Here is a 14,961-nt window from a genome sequence, read left to right on the forward strand (position 1 = left end):
TGCAATAAGAAAAATATATTCATTGATTATTATATTACAGGAATCGATTGAAGCTCGCATAAAATGTCTTCAATCTTCGGTAACCGATTTGGAAATAGGAACTAGTCAATTACCTCGAGATAGTATTTACTCCATGTCCTCTGCTCTTGTGGTAAATTTGTCTTCGATCAATTTTCTTAAAATAAACTAAGCGTCGAAAAGATATCGTATCTGAAAATTGAAACATTTTAGAATGCATTAACGGAGCTTCGACTTCGTGATAAAGAAGCTGTAGGATGTATGAATGAGTTAAGAGAAATCTCAGCGGACGTCGAAGCTCAGAAGCTGTCAAGCATCGTGACAGGCATTAGGGACCGTATTGGCAGATTGATTTCTTTGGCAGAACAAGGTCACCTGGCCCTAGAGAGAGCGCGAAATATCCAGGAGCAGCGAGAACAGGAAGCGGAGACCTACAAAGTATTCCTGGACGAAACTGAAATTTGGCTCCGAAATGTTACAGCCAAGATAAATGACACAAGTTTAAATAAGGTTTGTGAAAAATATCAATTTGTCCAACGTGATCTATACATTAGTTTTTAGTCATTTATACATCATTAAAAATTATATAACTTTGCGATTAGGCTTTTCAGAAAGAATTATCGGATCGTTTCCAGCGTGTTTGCGAGCTGGAAGCCCTTCCCGAGATTGGTGCTCTAGCGAGGAGCTTAAAAGATGCTCTGCTGGATGTAATAAGCCAACTTCAGCAAAAGCAGCAGGTATCCATGAATTACCAGAACTTGGGAGCTTTCGCACAAATCGCACTTCCGCGCATCGTTGCTTAAAATCGCACGAAGAATACATATCATACTTGGAACTATATCCAAGCCATACTTAATTAGCCTTAGCTAACACGCAAAAGCCTTGGAGGGCCTAAATAGCACTCTATTGGTAATTTTAGTTGTAAATCTGGGAAAAGGTAGCTGGGTAACTGTCTAGATTAATGCCTGCCATTCATTAATCAGAAATGATAGAGAAAGTCATCTTTCGATTCCTTGCTACGTTCAAGCTATTGCAAATGATAAAGAACACTTTCGTTAAATCTTGTCTCAACTTTCTGATCAAGTGAATGGATAACATTTAATATTGTAAATTATTAAATAAACTTTTTTCATTCTAGTCATAGTGCTTTATCTATTGCTTGTACATTATCATTTTTTCACGTTTGCTATGGGTCAAAATGTTTGTCATTGGGATATTCATTTATCATTTATATGCATATCATCGTCATGTAGTACAATGGGGAACATACATGCTTCCTAGATAAATAACACTACTGCTTTCCTAGGCCTTCCTTTTTACGAGGCCTTTTTTATGAATTTATAAAACAAAGAAGTGTTGTTCTTCAATACAAATAATTAATACTATGACATTCGGTGGCTCCACGTTGATGCCATTCAGGAATTATCGCGCAAGCGTCGACAGCTCTATTATGGTATTCAAATTGTAGAACGAAAGTTAACATAAATAGAGGGACAGAATTGAGACATGGGAACTGACGATAAGATTAGTAAACAAGAACCTCGAAAAACCCGCCGGGGCGATAAGCGAAATAAAGTAAGTTCTGCTGGCGGGACAAGAAGAAACCTCAATTAGACGTTCGAATTGCATAGTGTTAACATAACTGAATCACGTGTAAGGAAACAGGGAAAGAGGGCCCGACGGAATGGGATGCTTAGGAGAAATGGTAGGGATATTTGTCTGGGAAGCATTCACTACTCTCTATTGTACACACTTATGCTTTCTATTTTCCTATAAATATCATCAAATCATTTGTTTCTTATTTTTTTTGTAATATCTTATATGTATTATTTACATCTCTCTTGTTTTGTATATTTGTCTAGTCTAAGGTGGAAGATGTAATAAAGGAACACTGCATGTACTTAAGGACTGTTAATGTATTGCTGTAATTCTTGGCAAATTAAATTATTATTATTAATTTTATCCCTTTTTATTTCCACGTTAAATGTTTCTGATTTTTGTTATATCATCGTTGGGCCAGAAACTTTATCATGCATATAATCGATTTTACGAGCTAGAATGCTCGGGCTGAACGTAAGGATTATGTAATCCCAACATCTAAATAAAGAATTGATCGTTCTTGTCTCTGATAATAGAACATACGATGGCTAAGTCTGAATAGCTTACTTCGTGTTTGTGAACTGGCAAAGTGTCAAAGACCAACCTCTTACCATTCGTATTAACGTTTCACTTTAAAAATGTCACGTTGATTTACAATTTTTCAATAAAGACTACCAACGAATATAATTTATCAGAGATAAATCTGTTAAGATCGGTCTAATTTAAGTTACTGCTGCTTGAAAAAATAGAATGCACAAAGAGATGGAGCGTTTTTGGAACATTAAAATAAATTAAATAATACAGCGTAATTAGAAAAAATGTTAAAGGTTGTTTTAAATATTTCTGCAGGAGATTATTGATGAGGAAGAATCAGCTCAAGCGGACGACAGTACGATGGATAAAGACGACGCAACTTTGGACCAAGCATCCTCGATTGAGAGTTCGCCATCCTTGGCAGACGTTTCTTTACAAACAGGACAGAGTTTATTAATCGATCAAAAAACTGACAAACCTCTAAAGTTCACTAAACAGACATCGACCACACGAATCCCCGTTTCAACGGCTTGCCAGACCTCAACCACAGATACCAAAGGTTCGTCGACCTTTGAAACCCCACAGCAAACAATAAAGGTTCTGAAGACCATTGAAGGAGATCACGATGTAATCGAAGTTGCAACTAAGAATCTGCCAAGCACATCCGGCATTATTCCGATTTCTCTCGAAAAATCAGGTATACCGGAAGACATCGTAGTCGACATGAAATATCAGGGCGCGAAAAAGGAGGAAAGTGCAACTTCTGAACTGAATATTTTACATGCGGCTCCGCAATCCTTCGAAACTGTTCTAACAGAACCTGACGACGTGACCACAGAAATAGTCGTAGATGCGGACGGGACAAAGAGAATTATAGTAAGAAAATTGCGAAGAACTTTGGTGACCAATCGTCAAACGACCCAGCAGCATGTATCATCGATTTCCACAGCGATTGGTGATAATCCACCTGTGGTCCAGGCATTTTCAGAGGCTACTCTCAGAGGTCAACAGCTCACTATTACCAAGACGAAACCTGATGGATCGGTTGAAACATCGACGAAACAGACTTACGGTGGAAAAATTGCCACTGGTACACCTGGCGATGGTATCAATGTTGAGGAGTATGAATCTCCGCCTGAATATACTCACAGAGTTGTTCAGGGTGCCATCAGAGATCTAAGTCCTCAACCTCTTGAGGAGGCCATCGTAATGGAAGCTGGTGAGTATCAGACGCATTCTTCCAGTGTTCATGCTGTAGTTCAACAAGTCACTAGGAAAGTGATAAGAAAAACTAGGAGAATCATTCGAAAAGTTACAATCATTGATGGCAAAGAAACCACGACTGAAGAGGTCATTGAACTCCCAGAAGAGATCGAGATCGATGAGCAGGATATACCACATATTAGTATCAATGTAGTTAAATCCGAAGATCAAAAAATATTTGGAGCTGATAAGGATGAAGAGAGAGAAAAGCCTCTTTCGCTGAACAAAGGGGAAGCATTGATTTCGGATATATCGGACCTCGGAAAACCGGAAACTTCAGTTGAGCGTTTAGTCAGCGATACACCGGAAAGCGAAATAGCTAAGAAAAATTCTACGAAAAAGAGAGCGATGGAGGCTTTGGAAGAAATGGAGAAGAATTTGCAAACTGCATATCTCGAAAGAATAGTACCGAGAGACGAAGATGATATTGTAATGGAAGTCGTAAAACAGGAATCTGTAGTGGTACCAATAATTTTTACAGAGTCCGATTCTACGTCGGATGAGAAAGAGCCAGAAATTAGAAAACAGGAATCAACCGAAACAGAGACATTGATTTCTGAAAAATCTTTCTCAGATCAACAGAAGCCTTTACTGATGGATAAGCATGAGTACGAATACGTTTCAGATCAGGTAAAAGCTGGAAAATCCATAAGCAGAGAAACTCAAGCACTGATTGATGCTGAAAAGTCTGCTGTTTTCCAGGCCCCAGGCGAGGACGTTTACGCGCTCGACGCGAAGACAGAATCTTCGCTAGATTATAGCATAAAGGATGATGACACAGGAATTATAACCCGAGCAACTTGTAAGTCAATTGATGCACCTATAAACAAAAAAGAGACACCCAGTATCAATGTAGAAACTGGCACGGTAGAATTAGAAAAGCACCCGGACGATAGGAGCACTGTAGATCATGATAAACTTGAAGATAAATCGCATATCGTTGTATTAGACACTCATACGTTAGATCAGCCAAGCACCGAAAAGTCATCAGATGCACAAAAGGGCACGGCAGAGGAAATTTCACCCCAATTACCAATAACACAACTGTCTGGTAAACCTTCAGAAATTAAGAAGGAGACACAGCAGCGAGAGAAAGGGGCCAAATCAGATAAGAAGCAAAAGAGGTTGAAGAGTGACGTTGAGCAGTTGGATAAGTCGAATAAGGAATCAGAAATCTTATCGCCCAGGGGTAACGACGAAGGGAACGAGGAATTGGAATTCGAAGGTAAACCTGTGATACATAAGTTGGAGATAGCATTGTCCGTCCAGAAGAGGAACGAAGAAGCTGAGCAGAGCGTTTATGTAAAAGCTCAAGCTGAACGACCAGAAGCAGCGCCGTATCGAATTGTCAAGGAAGACGTTGATATTACGCTTCCTGTGGATAAGGAGACCATCCAAGTTGTTCATCATAAAATATCACAGACAGGAGAGTTTATAAAGGCAGAGAGAGATGCTGCAACTACGTATGAGCCTGTGACAACCTCCGATAAGGCAATCGAAACTGTCGAGCCACAAGATAAGAGTGAAACTGATATTGTAGCTACGAGGAGAAGTAAGAAAAAGAAAAAACATCGAGACAGAGGACAAGAGGAAGAATCTAGCAGTTCTGTAACTACGACCATTGCTGAGTCCATTGATATCAACGTTCCATTATCGGACTCGTCGAAAGCACTAACTGAACCACCGCAGCCAGACATAGGAAATGTTGAGGAAGCTGAAGTAGCTTCGACCTTGAAAGATGATACGATTGATGAAGATAATGAAACTGGTTACGAACCGGATGATAGAACTACCGTCGATGACCAGTCAATTCCCGAAGACGAGGAGAATCTGCAGAAGAAAAGACGTAAGAAGAAACAAAAGGTTAGAATTTCCAAAGATGGAGATTTTTCGGAGTTCCCTAAGAGTACTACAGATGAAGCAGAGTTTACAGATGACCTATTACCTGTCGATAGCGAAGAGAGGAATAGTAAGAAGAAAAAACGTAAGAAGAAGAAGAAGGACGACACAGACGCATTTAGTAGCGAATGTGTCATGCCAGAACAATCAGAAGTCGACGTAGCTTTGAACGAGGCTGATACTCAAACTATTCTCGAGACCCGTGACGTTTCGGCTGGAAGTGCACTATCGGATGCTGCAGGGAATTTGCCTGTTTCCTCTCAAACGTCTCCACAACCAACTGAAGAGATTCGCGATATTGTGGATGTTACTAGTAAGGAAATTCAAACGTCTCCTGTTCAAGACTCTGTTAAATCCGAGGAGAAAAACTTGACTGATTTAGGTATGCAGACAGTTACACCGGAATCTTCGCCTATGGTCGAGGATGCAATGCAGACCAGTCCAGTGGAGGAAGAGCCATCCATCGCTCCCTTGGAAACGGAAGACTTTGAAACTCAAACGGTCACAGTAGATTTAAGCTGTACAGAGACTCAAACTTCACCAAAACTTCCCCAGGAAATTGAAACTCAGACACTCCCTGCAGAAGAAGAAGAAAAAGTAAAACATATATTTGAAGAAACTGCGGTACAGACTATCGGGGAGAGTCCGAAGGTAGAAACTGACGTTCAAACTAGTAAACCGGCTAGTCCGGAAAAAGCGGAAGTTTCTGATTCTTATGTCCAGGCCGGTATGGCCCAGCCAATTTCCACGATCGAGACTCAAACCTCGCCGATACCTATCGAAGCTCAGGAAACGGAAGTCCAAACGCAACCACCCGAGCCAGGAATGGATACAACTATGCAAACAAGCCCGACTGTTACTCCTGAACCGACCGATGTTCACGATTCATCTATGCAAACTATTGAAGAGAAACCAATTTCACCCATCGAGAAAGAGTCCCAAACTGTTTCCCCGATAAAAGTCGAAACGTTGGAAAGTTCAGTACAGATTAAAGCTGAAGATTTGATACCTCATATCGAGGAAAGCACACAAATTTTATTAGAAACTTCTGAGATAAGTGCTCAGACCGAGGAAAAATTGCCAAAAACGATGGAAAAGCAAGTTGATGTCCCTGAAGTATCAGAGTCGTTGAAAATTATTGAGAAACCAGTAGCACCTGATGTACAAGTACCAAAAACTATTGTAGCTGTAAAGTCATTTGACAAACCTGAAGAACAATTGGTAGTAAGGGACGAGCCCTCGACTTCAGTATCCGGAAGGGATATATCAACGGATTCTTCTTACGAAATACACGTTAAGGCAACTGTAGAATTATCGGATAGTGAAACTGCAGAAGTTATTCCAGAGTTTGACACGTCACAGGACACAACTATAACAGAGGACCTTAGCGATGAATCCCAACAAAAAGCAGACAAACGACAGAAAAGAAAACGAAAATACAAAACTATGGAAATAGTTCCACCCTCCAAATTTCAATCAGGTATCGAAGCAATATATGGTTCTCCAAATGAATCTCAAGATTCTTCACTAAAATTGTCCTATTCTGATGTCGCTAGAAGACAAAAATCACCCTCGGTTGAGAAAGATGAATTAGGCAATATTATAGAAAAATCAGTCGATCCAATTTATCGTCGGGAGAAAATTGACGAGCGCAAACAAGGGGGATCTGAAAAAATTACAATAAATATTTCACCCGAACCAATGGATACATCTGACGAGCCAGTGTCACCCGTGGAGTCTGAAATAACAGAGAGGCCGATCAAAGAAATTAAATCTTACGCCGAGGTGATTTCTGAAACAGTAAAAGAGCCGTTTGCACCGTCTTTGACAATTATGGATCTAGAGAAAAGAGACACTGGTCCAGTCTCGTGGGAAGATAGACTTTTGGCTTCCCAATCGACCGGTAATCGAGAGTCTCCAAGCTCAACGGCGATATTGATATCCGAGGCTCTTGAGTACGGACGCCCTCAACATCCAATCCAGAGATTAAAGCCTGGAAAGCTAATCTCCGATAAAGTTAGAAATTTGCAAGCTATTAAGCAATCAACGCACTTGGGTAATTTACTGCACATGACCCATTTGGATGAAGCTGTTGAGAAGCCTACTGTTGATCGTTCGATTGAAGTACGCGACGAGCTGTCACATTTGAAAGATGCTATAGATCAGAAGGACGTTATTACAGTCGAAGAGAATTTCATTACAGTAGTGGAAACAATATCCACTTGGTTAGAAACCATCGAGTACAGGATCTTTCTGAATAGGGAGTGTCCCAGTGGGCCATCCTACGAGGAAGCCAAGACCCTTGCTGAACTGAGACAAGAAGTGGACAATGTTGAAGAAGGCATTCGCGACCTGAATCTCATTTTCAAACATGTAGAACCTCTTTATCCTGAAGAGACGTCCGAAAAATTACGAGAATGCATCGATGCTCTCGGTCAGCAGGTAAAAATCATTGAGGATGCTGCGATCGATAAGCAAAATTACACCGATACCGAGCTTGCTAAGTGGGACGAATTCTTAAACGGCGTGAACAACGTGTTCAGGTAAGTGATCCTCAATTTATTCCTAACTCGAACGATTTAAAGGACTATCGAAGTAACTATATAATATTTTTAATTTCTAGACTAGTGGATGAGCAACACAAGCAACTGGATGAAATAATCGAGGGCGAAGCATCCACTCAATGGAAACTTCAAGAACTCGACAAGCTGGAGAACACCAATCAGTGTCACATGTGGAAGACTGGAAAATTATTAGCTTCTGCGCGTGGCCTTCTGCGAGATCATCCTGGAAAAACTATCCCTGAAGAGACTTACGTCGCCCATGAGATTACCAAAACCATCGAGCACGAGATAATCGTGGAACGAGATCGTTTGCTGCAACTTTTAGCCTTGGCAGAAGAATACGAACAGATTCTACAAGAATTTGCGCAGATCACGGAAATAGCCGAGGATCTGCTGAAAGACCCTGTTTCTGTTTCCAGTTTGGAACACTTGCAGGAGGAGATGCAAAAGCATCGGAAATTCTTTGTAAACTTGAACCATTGCAGGGTAATTTTGGAGTCTCTCGAGGGTAATTTGGATCCTGAGACTAGAGCAAAACATTCTGACTTACACGAAGAGCTGCACAGTCGAGCATCATCATTGCTCGATCAAGCTGCTTCGAGAGCTCAGCAGATGGCATTGGCTGCCTCTCGTTGGATCATCTTGGAACAGGGCATGAAAGAGGAAAGAGGGTGGCTTCAAGTTGCTCATCAGCGAGTTCCAGATTTGCAAACTGTGACCTCGTCGGATTATGATCAATATATCTCTTTGTATCAGGTATAACTTATTATTTTCCTTTTGTTTAATCGAGCCTTATCATCTTAAATAATATATTTTAATGTTATCCCAAAATTTAATCGCAGTCCCTGTCATCGGACGTGGCGATGCACCACGCGAAAATCATCAAACTGCTGGAAGTGGCTCGAAGCCTGCAAGAATTGATCAACGTCGAGGATCCTGAGAATAGATACAGCGAAGCTTTGGAGGTGATCGTTAAACTTCAAGACAACGTGGATTCATCCCTGAGAAAGCTGATCGCTTTCAGGGAGTGTTGGAGCTCTCAAGAGATGCTGACAGACCGAGTCGAACATTGGATCGGCAGAGCGGAGAGGGAACTGTCAACTCTACTGGATCCATCAGGAGGTCACATGCGCCAGTTTTGGGTAAACCAGAGTATTCCATTTTCAATTTCCAACCCGATCATATTTAGAAGAAACACTCTTCATACACCACAGCACCCATAAATCTAGGTCAAGTTTTTTCATTAAACTTGGCTTGGCGCCAAAAAAATACTCCATCAACTTTATTCCCGGAGTCATTAAAACTGCACGATACGAATTTATTACTATTTTTCCTCGTGTTTCGAGCCTGCTAATCCAGAGAGGATGAAGCTTCAAACATTTCAATTTGCAAGTGAGAGAAGTAAATCCCTATAAATCAATCGTCCAAGCTATTTCAGGTTCCAGCAAAGTTCTCCGGCAAAAGTTATTCTTAGGCGTTGCAGCTGAGTGCATATTTTGGTGGTCCACGAGTCGAGATCGGGAGCCCGAATTGAAATATTTGCTGTTTGGCTTGCAGGAGCTGAAGGCGCAATACGAGGTGCACAACAACATGCGAAACGAAGCGAACAATTGTTTCGAGCAGGCATTGAGGATCGTTCCATTATCGGACGAAATGCTGCAGCGTCAATTCCACGGTGAACTTCAGGTACGATGGAACAGAGTTACAGAACGAATGAATGAGATTCAGGAACAAGTAGCTAGGAGCATCTCATCCGAGGATATACCATCGAACGAGAAACTGAAACTATTGGAGAGGGAGTTGAACGAGTTGAGGATGACCATCGACGGTTTCCACGGGGTTCTAAAAACGGAGGAGGAGTTGGATTTGTACATCGAGAGATTGACGGTTCTGTACACAAGAATCTCGGTGATTCAGGACGAGCTTGGCAGGTTGGGAATTCTAACGGCTGCTGAAAGCGAGAGAGTTGGAATTTTGTTATCATCGGCCAGAAGGATCGAGAATCAGATCAGCGAGGAATTGGATTCTGCTCAGGTATTGAGGGAGAGACTTCAGGCTCTTCAACGGGGACTTGGGAGAGTTAGAAAAACACACCAGAGACAATCGATGATTCTGGACCAGTGCGAGGGCAGCGAGAAACAAGGTAGTGACATAGTGGCAGCTGCAGTTGACAAATGTCAATCGGTGGCCGACGAGTTGGCCGATCTCTGGCAAGATTTGATGGGACTGAGGCAGCTCCTGCACACTCTTCCTGGTGGAATGAGAATTTCCGTTTCTCCGGTGGGCATCGAGAGAGAAATTTCTTGTCTTCAGGACAGCCACACAGAACTGGAGACCAGGTGTGCTCGATTGCTCGCTTTACTGAAGAACCGGCTGGCCCTGTGGAGGAGATTCGAGAGGCAGTTGGAAATGGTTCAACAATCCGTCCAGGAAGCCGATTACATGATGGAACTCTTGACTGTTCAAGGGTCCGTTGATTACGATAGACTTCTCAAGGCCACCGAACGCCTTGAAGTGAGTAAACTCTATTTTAATATCGCTTCTAATCGAAACCAACTTTCTCCATCTCCATCTCTCTCTCTCTCTCTCTCTCTCTCTTTCCTGAATGTATTGATTCCTATCCAGCCAATTCAACTGTACAGTTTAATTAGGATGAACGATGATGGTCTGTACTGGTTTGATAACGATACTCCACACGCTCAACCACTCCAATAATCCTACGTTTATTTTCGTTCCAGCTCACTATATGTTTGCTTGTGTGTATTCCATCTAAAATTTTATACATTCGTAGTTTTCCTTTCCAGGCTAAATTCGCGTATGACATAATACAAACACGATACGAGTGTCACTTATCTACGACTTTCGGTCACAGATAACACAGCGTGAAACTCTCCGGTCTTTCGGACAACTTGAACTGTTAGATTAATATTATTATTTTCTTTCTGTATAGGGAACAACGTGTAAACAGAACGCGTGTATCAAATTTGGGTTTAGAGTAGGAACTCGGTATGATAACTCATCACTGAGAATTAAAGAATGAACTTACGAGCACGTGCTACTAGAAGATATATTAGTTTTCGCGCGTGCGCGCAAATCAGTTGGACGGTGGGAGCTTATCGCGCGCGTTGGGCTATCAGTCGCGCGGGAACCGTCGATCCGCTTGCACCGGTAATGAAACGTGGCGGAAGAAACAGATTTGTATACACCGATAGTTTCTCAGTGGCAAAGATGGGAAGTGACCATAGATCATTCTGACCGAGTTATGCTTGGATCACAGTGGTCCCGGGACTCCCGGAATTCCTCCTTGGATACGAAGCGCGATAAATAGCTTCAAGGTAAAATCACCACGTCTTTCTCTTCGAAGAACGTGATCGCTCCTATATAACCACGGAAATTTACCGCTTCATCGTGCAGAAGTGATCCGAGGGATCAAATGATAGAAAGATGAAAAATAACGAAGATCACTGGTCGATAACGTTCTCGAGAGAAACAAATTAGACGAATCGGTGAATTCATTACGGTAAAAGTTCAGTTTACGCTGAGTTTCTCGTATCAATTGATAAGAAACTGCATGGCAAAGTACATAAAATTACTCTTATCTTCCATTTATTCGGTCGAAACACTTTTAATCGAGACTAAATGTTTCCTGCAATTGGAGAAAACGTTGAATACAATTTAATTGGGAATGCTCATTGCACCATTTATAAAAGGTAAGCCGGAAGTACATTCGTGCGGGACCGGCATAACAGCTATTGTATTTTATGCACATTATTACTCGGCCGAATACGTTTCGGTCGAAAGTTCGTGTTGGCCTAACGAGAAACTCCCTATGTGTGTCTGCGTGAGAATAAAAAAACTTTTCACATGATGCCAAATCATTAAGCTATAATCTTCTTGACTCTAAAGCTCTAATTAGAGCGTACCATAAAATGCGATGAATTTTTAACAGTGAAAATGCTCCTTTTTTTTTAATATTTCCTTTTACAGTTTGTTATGGTTTTAGTACTGGAATCTTTTATTACTTGCAGAATATGTACGCATGTTTTATTGGAAACGTTACAAGTTCCTGCTAAAATAACAATCGCAGCATTCACAGCCGTTCTTGGTGCTCCACGAGAATAGTCTTACAGTTAAATCGTCGCATCAACGTTGCTGTTATAGAAAAATGAAAAATTGAGAGGAAACATGAAATTTCTGTAAAAATAAAATTCTAACAGAAATTTTGAAACTGGGTAGGGCTTAACATAAATACTATTAAGTGCTATACCGTTGAGCGTGACACGTCATTTTCATGAATGAACGTTGCTTGCGTTTCGTGACGCTGATAACTTTTCGACTAATAACCCAACTAATTGATGATTTTTAGGGAAATTAAAGCACGCTAATTTTTCTTGCCTCTGCTCCAAACTGACTAGTAAAATCGTTGGCTGAAAAAATAGCTTAAAGAAGAAGGATGATTCGTTGTTGTTTGGATCTATTTGAGGAACGAGTTAGCGTTAGTTTGCAACGTTGTAGCGGGATTTTTCTCAGTGTTCGAGTGAGTTAAAAGATATTCAGTGTTTAGAGAAGCACGGCAATTAAGTTTTGTACGGTCACTTCGAGAAAGCCGCTGCTGCTTAGGAGTCTTCAGGTTTGCATGTCGGAAGACGCGGTAATTCTATTTGCAGTTTGCTCGCACATCCACCGGCGCAGTACAATTTTCGCAAACTGTTTCAGCCTTGACTCGAGTAAGCGTGGAACGCGTTCACGAGCCTGCCAAGACCTAGCGTAGAATTTCACCAAATAATTGTTTCTCGGTCGTACCGTCAAATACTTCAAATTTTTTATCTTCCAAATAAATCCAGCGCGATAAAATATTATAATTAATAAACAGAACGGATGGAGTACGACACGGCTGATTAATTAATGTCAAGGAGGCTAGTTAACGAGCTTCAATGACCCTGTATTTAATCCTATTATGATGTACCAATGGACGCGATACGATCTTCGTGCGATCACATTTATTAATAGACCGTTCGAACCGAGTCGAAATGTATTCGACTGAATATTAATCGCAATAAACGAGGCTGCAGGAAGTCGCAAACTTCCGGACTCTGCACACACTTTTCATTGATTTTCACAGCACTGAAAAAAAAGGCTCTACGAGAAGTTGTATATCTGTTGAAGAACTATGGCCGATGAGAAGTCATAAATACAGTCAAGCTTTAGTATCGCACGTGCCACAGTTTACAAATCACAGGTTTTAACGAGCTTTAGCTCGCGTCATTCTCCACGATTATACTTTCAAACCGGATTAAACACAACTCGCTCGATATACCGAATAAGCTTTCAGCATTGATCGCTCTCTCATCCACCGTCATTCCACGGTTGTTATATGTTAAATTGTCAATGGTAGAGAAACGATAAGAATCGGTAAAATTAATATATTTGAAATTTCTTTAATTTCGAACGGCACGTGCCAAGAATATCGGTCAAAGTGTTTTTGGCGCGAGTCACTAGAATTTCGAAGATCCGACGATTCATCAAGCTGCTTGGAAAATTCAGTCAGGTTAACGAACTGTCGGGCGCACGGGGCAGAATTAGTTCACGTAGCTGTGACCGTGTTCGAGAGCTTCGAAAGCTCGTCGGTCTCTCGACTCTCTATTATTATACAAACAGTACGACAGGAAGGAGCGATAGGTTAAAAATGTGAAAACAGGCGAATTTTGAAGCTGCTGTTTCAGCCGAATTGGACGGAGTTGAATGATGAATTTGAATTTTTCTCGTGTTTTCAGGGCCTCAGTGGAGATTTGGGTGCGAGGGAGGTGCTGATTGGCGAATTGCGGGCCTCGGCGGAGCCCCTGCGGGAGAGCTGCGCTGCGGAGGTCCGCGAAAGGGTCGACGCCGCTGTAACCGAGGCTGTCCAGGCTTGGGAGGACACGCGAGCCGAGCTAGACGCGCTTTGCACCAAGTATAACCGCGCTGTAAATCTCTGGCAGCAATATCGTGACGCCAGCGAAGCTGTCAAAACCTGGCTTGACACTCAGATGGGCAGCGCTGCAAATCTGCCCCCGGAGGAGGCCCTCAAACAGGTTAAAGTAAGCCTCGTGTTCAATCTCATATTTTACTGATTATACAAACAATTTTTTGTTTCATTAATCACGCACAGTGTGAAAATGTGAGTTAATTTGCCGGATTGCAAAATCGCTGGTCAACGGTCAATTTTCACCGATCTCTTCAGTGTTTTTTTTATTTGATTATGCACAGTAAAAATGCGAGCTTGAAAGAGCGAAATTGCACGAATGCAGGGTGACCCCTTGACACAGAGCAGGAGAATCGATTTTCAGGTCTTGTTTAGCGGAGTATCGAGACTCCGGCGTTTGTCGTAGTCCCTGCGCCATAGGACGATGACATGACGACCTCCATTCAGGGAATAGACCAACTTCACTTCTCCCTCCCCTTTTCCTCTCCCTACTCGAAAAATACTCATCGATCCCGCGTGCCGACGTTATATGAATTCTTCACGATACGACTTGACTTCTTTCATTGACGATTCAACCAATCAATTGTTCCTTTTAATTTAAAGCTGTGACGGAAATATTTACACACGAGCCTTGCCAGGTTTTTTATTTATTCTTGCTAATCGAGTAGGTATTCATATAGTATAGTATAAGGTATAAAGGATCGTATAGTGTTGGAGAGTGGGGGTGGGGGTGGATAGGGCACCCTTGAATGGGCCGGTGGTTTAGCAAAAACTGGAGAGTAAATGGAGGGAATGAATAGATACAGAGAGCGAACATAGAGTAACTAAGAGAGCTGGGGCCCCCCACGCGGGAACCAATGAGCGCTTGGCTTAGGGTGGATTGAACGCGTTGAGTTTCATCGATCCTGCCAGACGCCAGTCTGGTCCAGGGCGTCGAGACGCGTACAACACTCCCTATCTTTCTCTTTCTTTCTCTCATTCATCTCATTTTCTATAATTTTTTCTACACTATTCCACCCATTCTCCATCCAGATCGATACCCTGGCATACCACAAAACTAAAAATTCTGCCTAAAACAACGATACGATTAAATTTTCTCTTTCGTATGAAAGCACGAATCGC

General features: G+C 41.8%; 1 protein-coding gene across 9 annotated transcripts in view; it reads left to right on the top strand.

Moving 5' to 3' along the window:
- Positions 1-14,961, top strand: part of Msp300 (Muscle-specific protein 300 kDa) — an 83,036-nt gene that overhangs the window by 58,253 nt on the left and 9,822 nt on the right. For 8 of the 9 annotated variants that reach the window (XM_066747840.1, XM_066747833.1, XM_066747837.1 and 5 more), the window contains 8 exons: positions 41-151; positions 232-528; positions 621-755; positions 2,467-7,856; positions 7,937-8,633; positions 8,720-9,019; positions 9,435-10,391; positions 13,652-13,954. In XM_066747840.1, coding sequence (XP_066603937.1) covers positions 41-151; positions 232-528; positions 621-755; positions 2,467-7,856; positions 7,937-8,633; positions 8,720-9,019; positions 9,435-10,391; positions 13,652-13,954 — 8,190 coding nt within the window. The remainder of the gene's footprint in view (positions 1-40; positions 152-231; positions 529-620; positions 756-2,466; positions 7,857-7,936; positions 8,634-8,719; positions 9,020-9,434; positions 10,392-13,651; positions 13,955-14,961) is intronic. The other variant, XM_066747838.1, reaches the window with a different exon arrangement.

The sequence above is a fragment of the Prorops nasuta genome, unplaced genomic scaffold (genome assembly GCF_024137725.1).
Source record: "Prorops nasuta isolate Cenicafe-Biocafe unplaced genomic scaffold, Cenicafe_Pnas_1.2 PNAS00003, whole genome shotgun sequence".
Taxonomy (NCBI): Eukaryota; Metazoa; Arthropoda; class Insecta; order Hymenoptera; family Bethylidae; genus Prorops; species Prorops nasuta.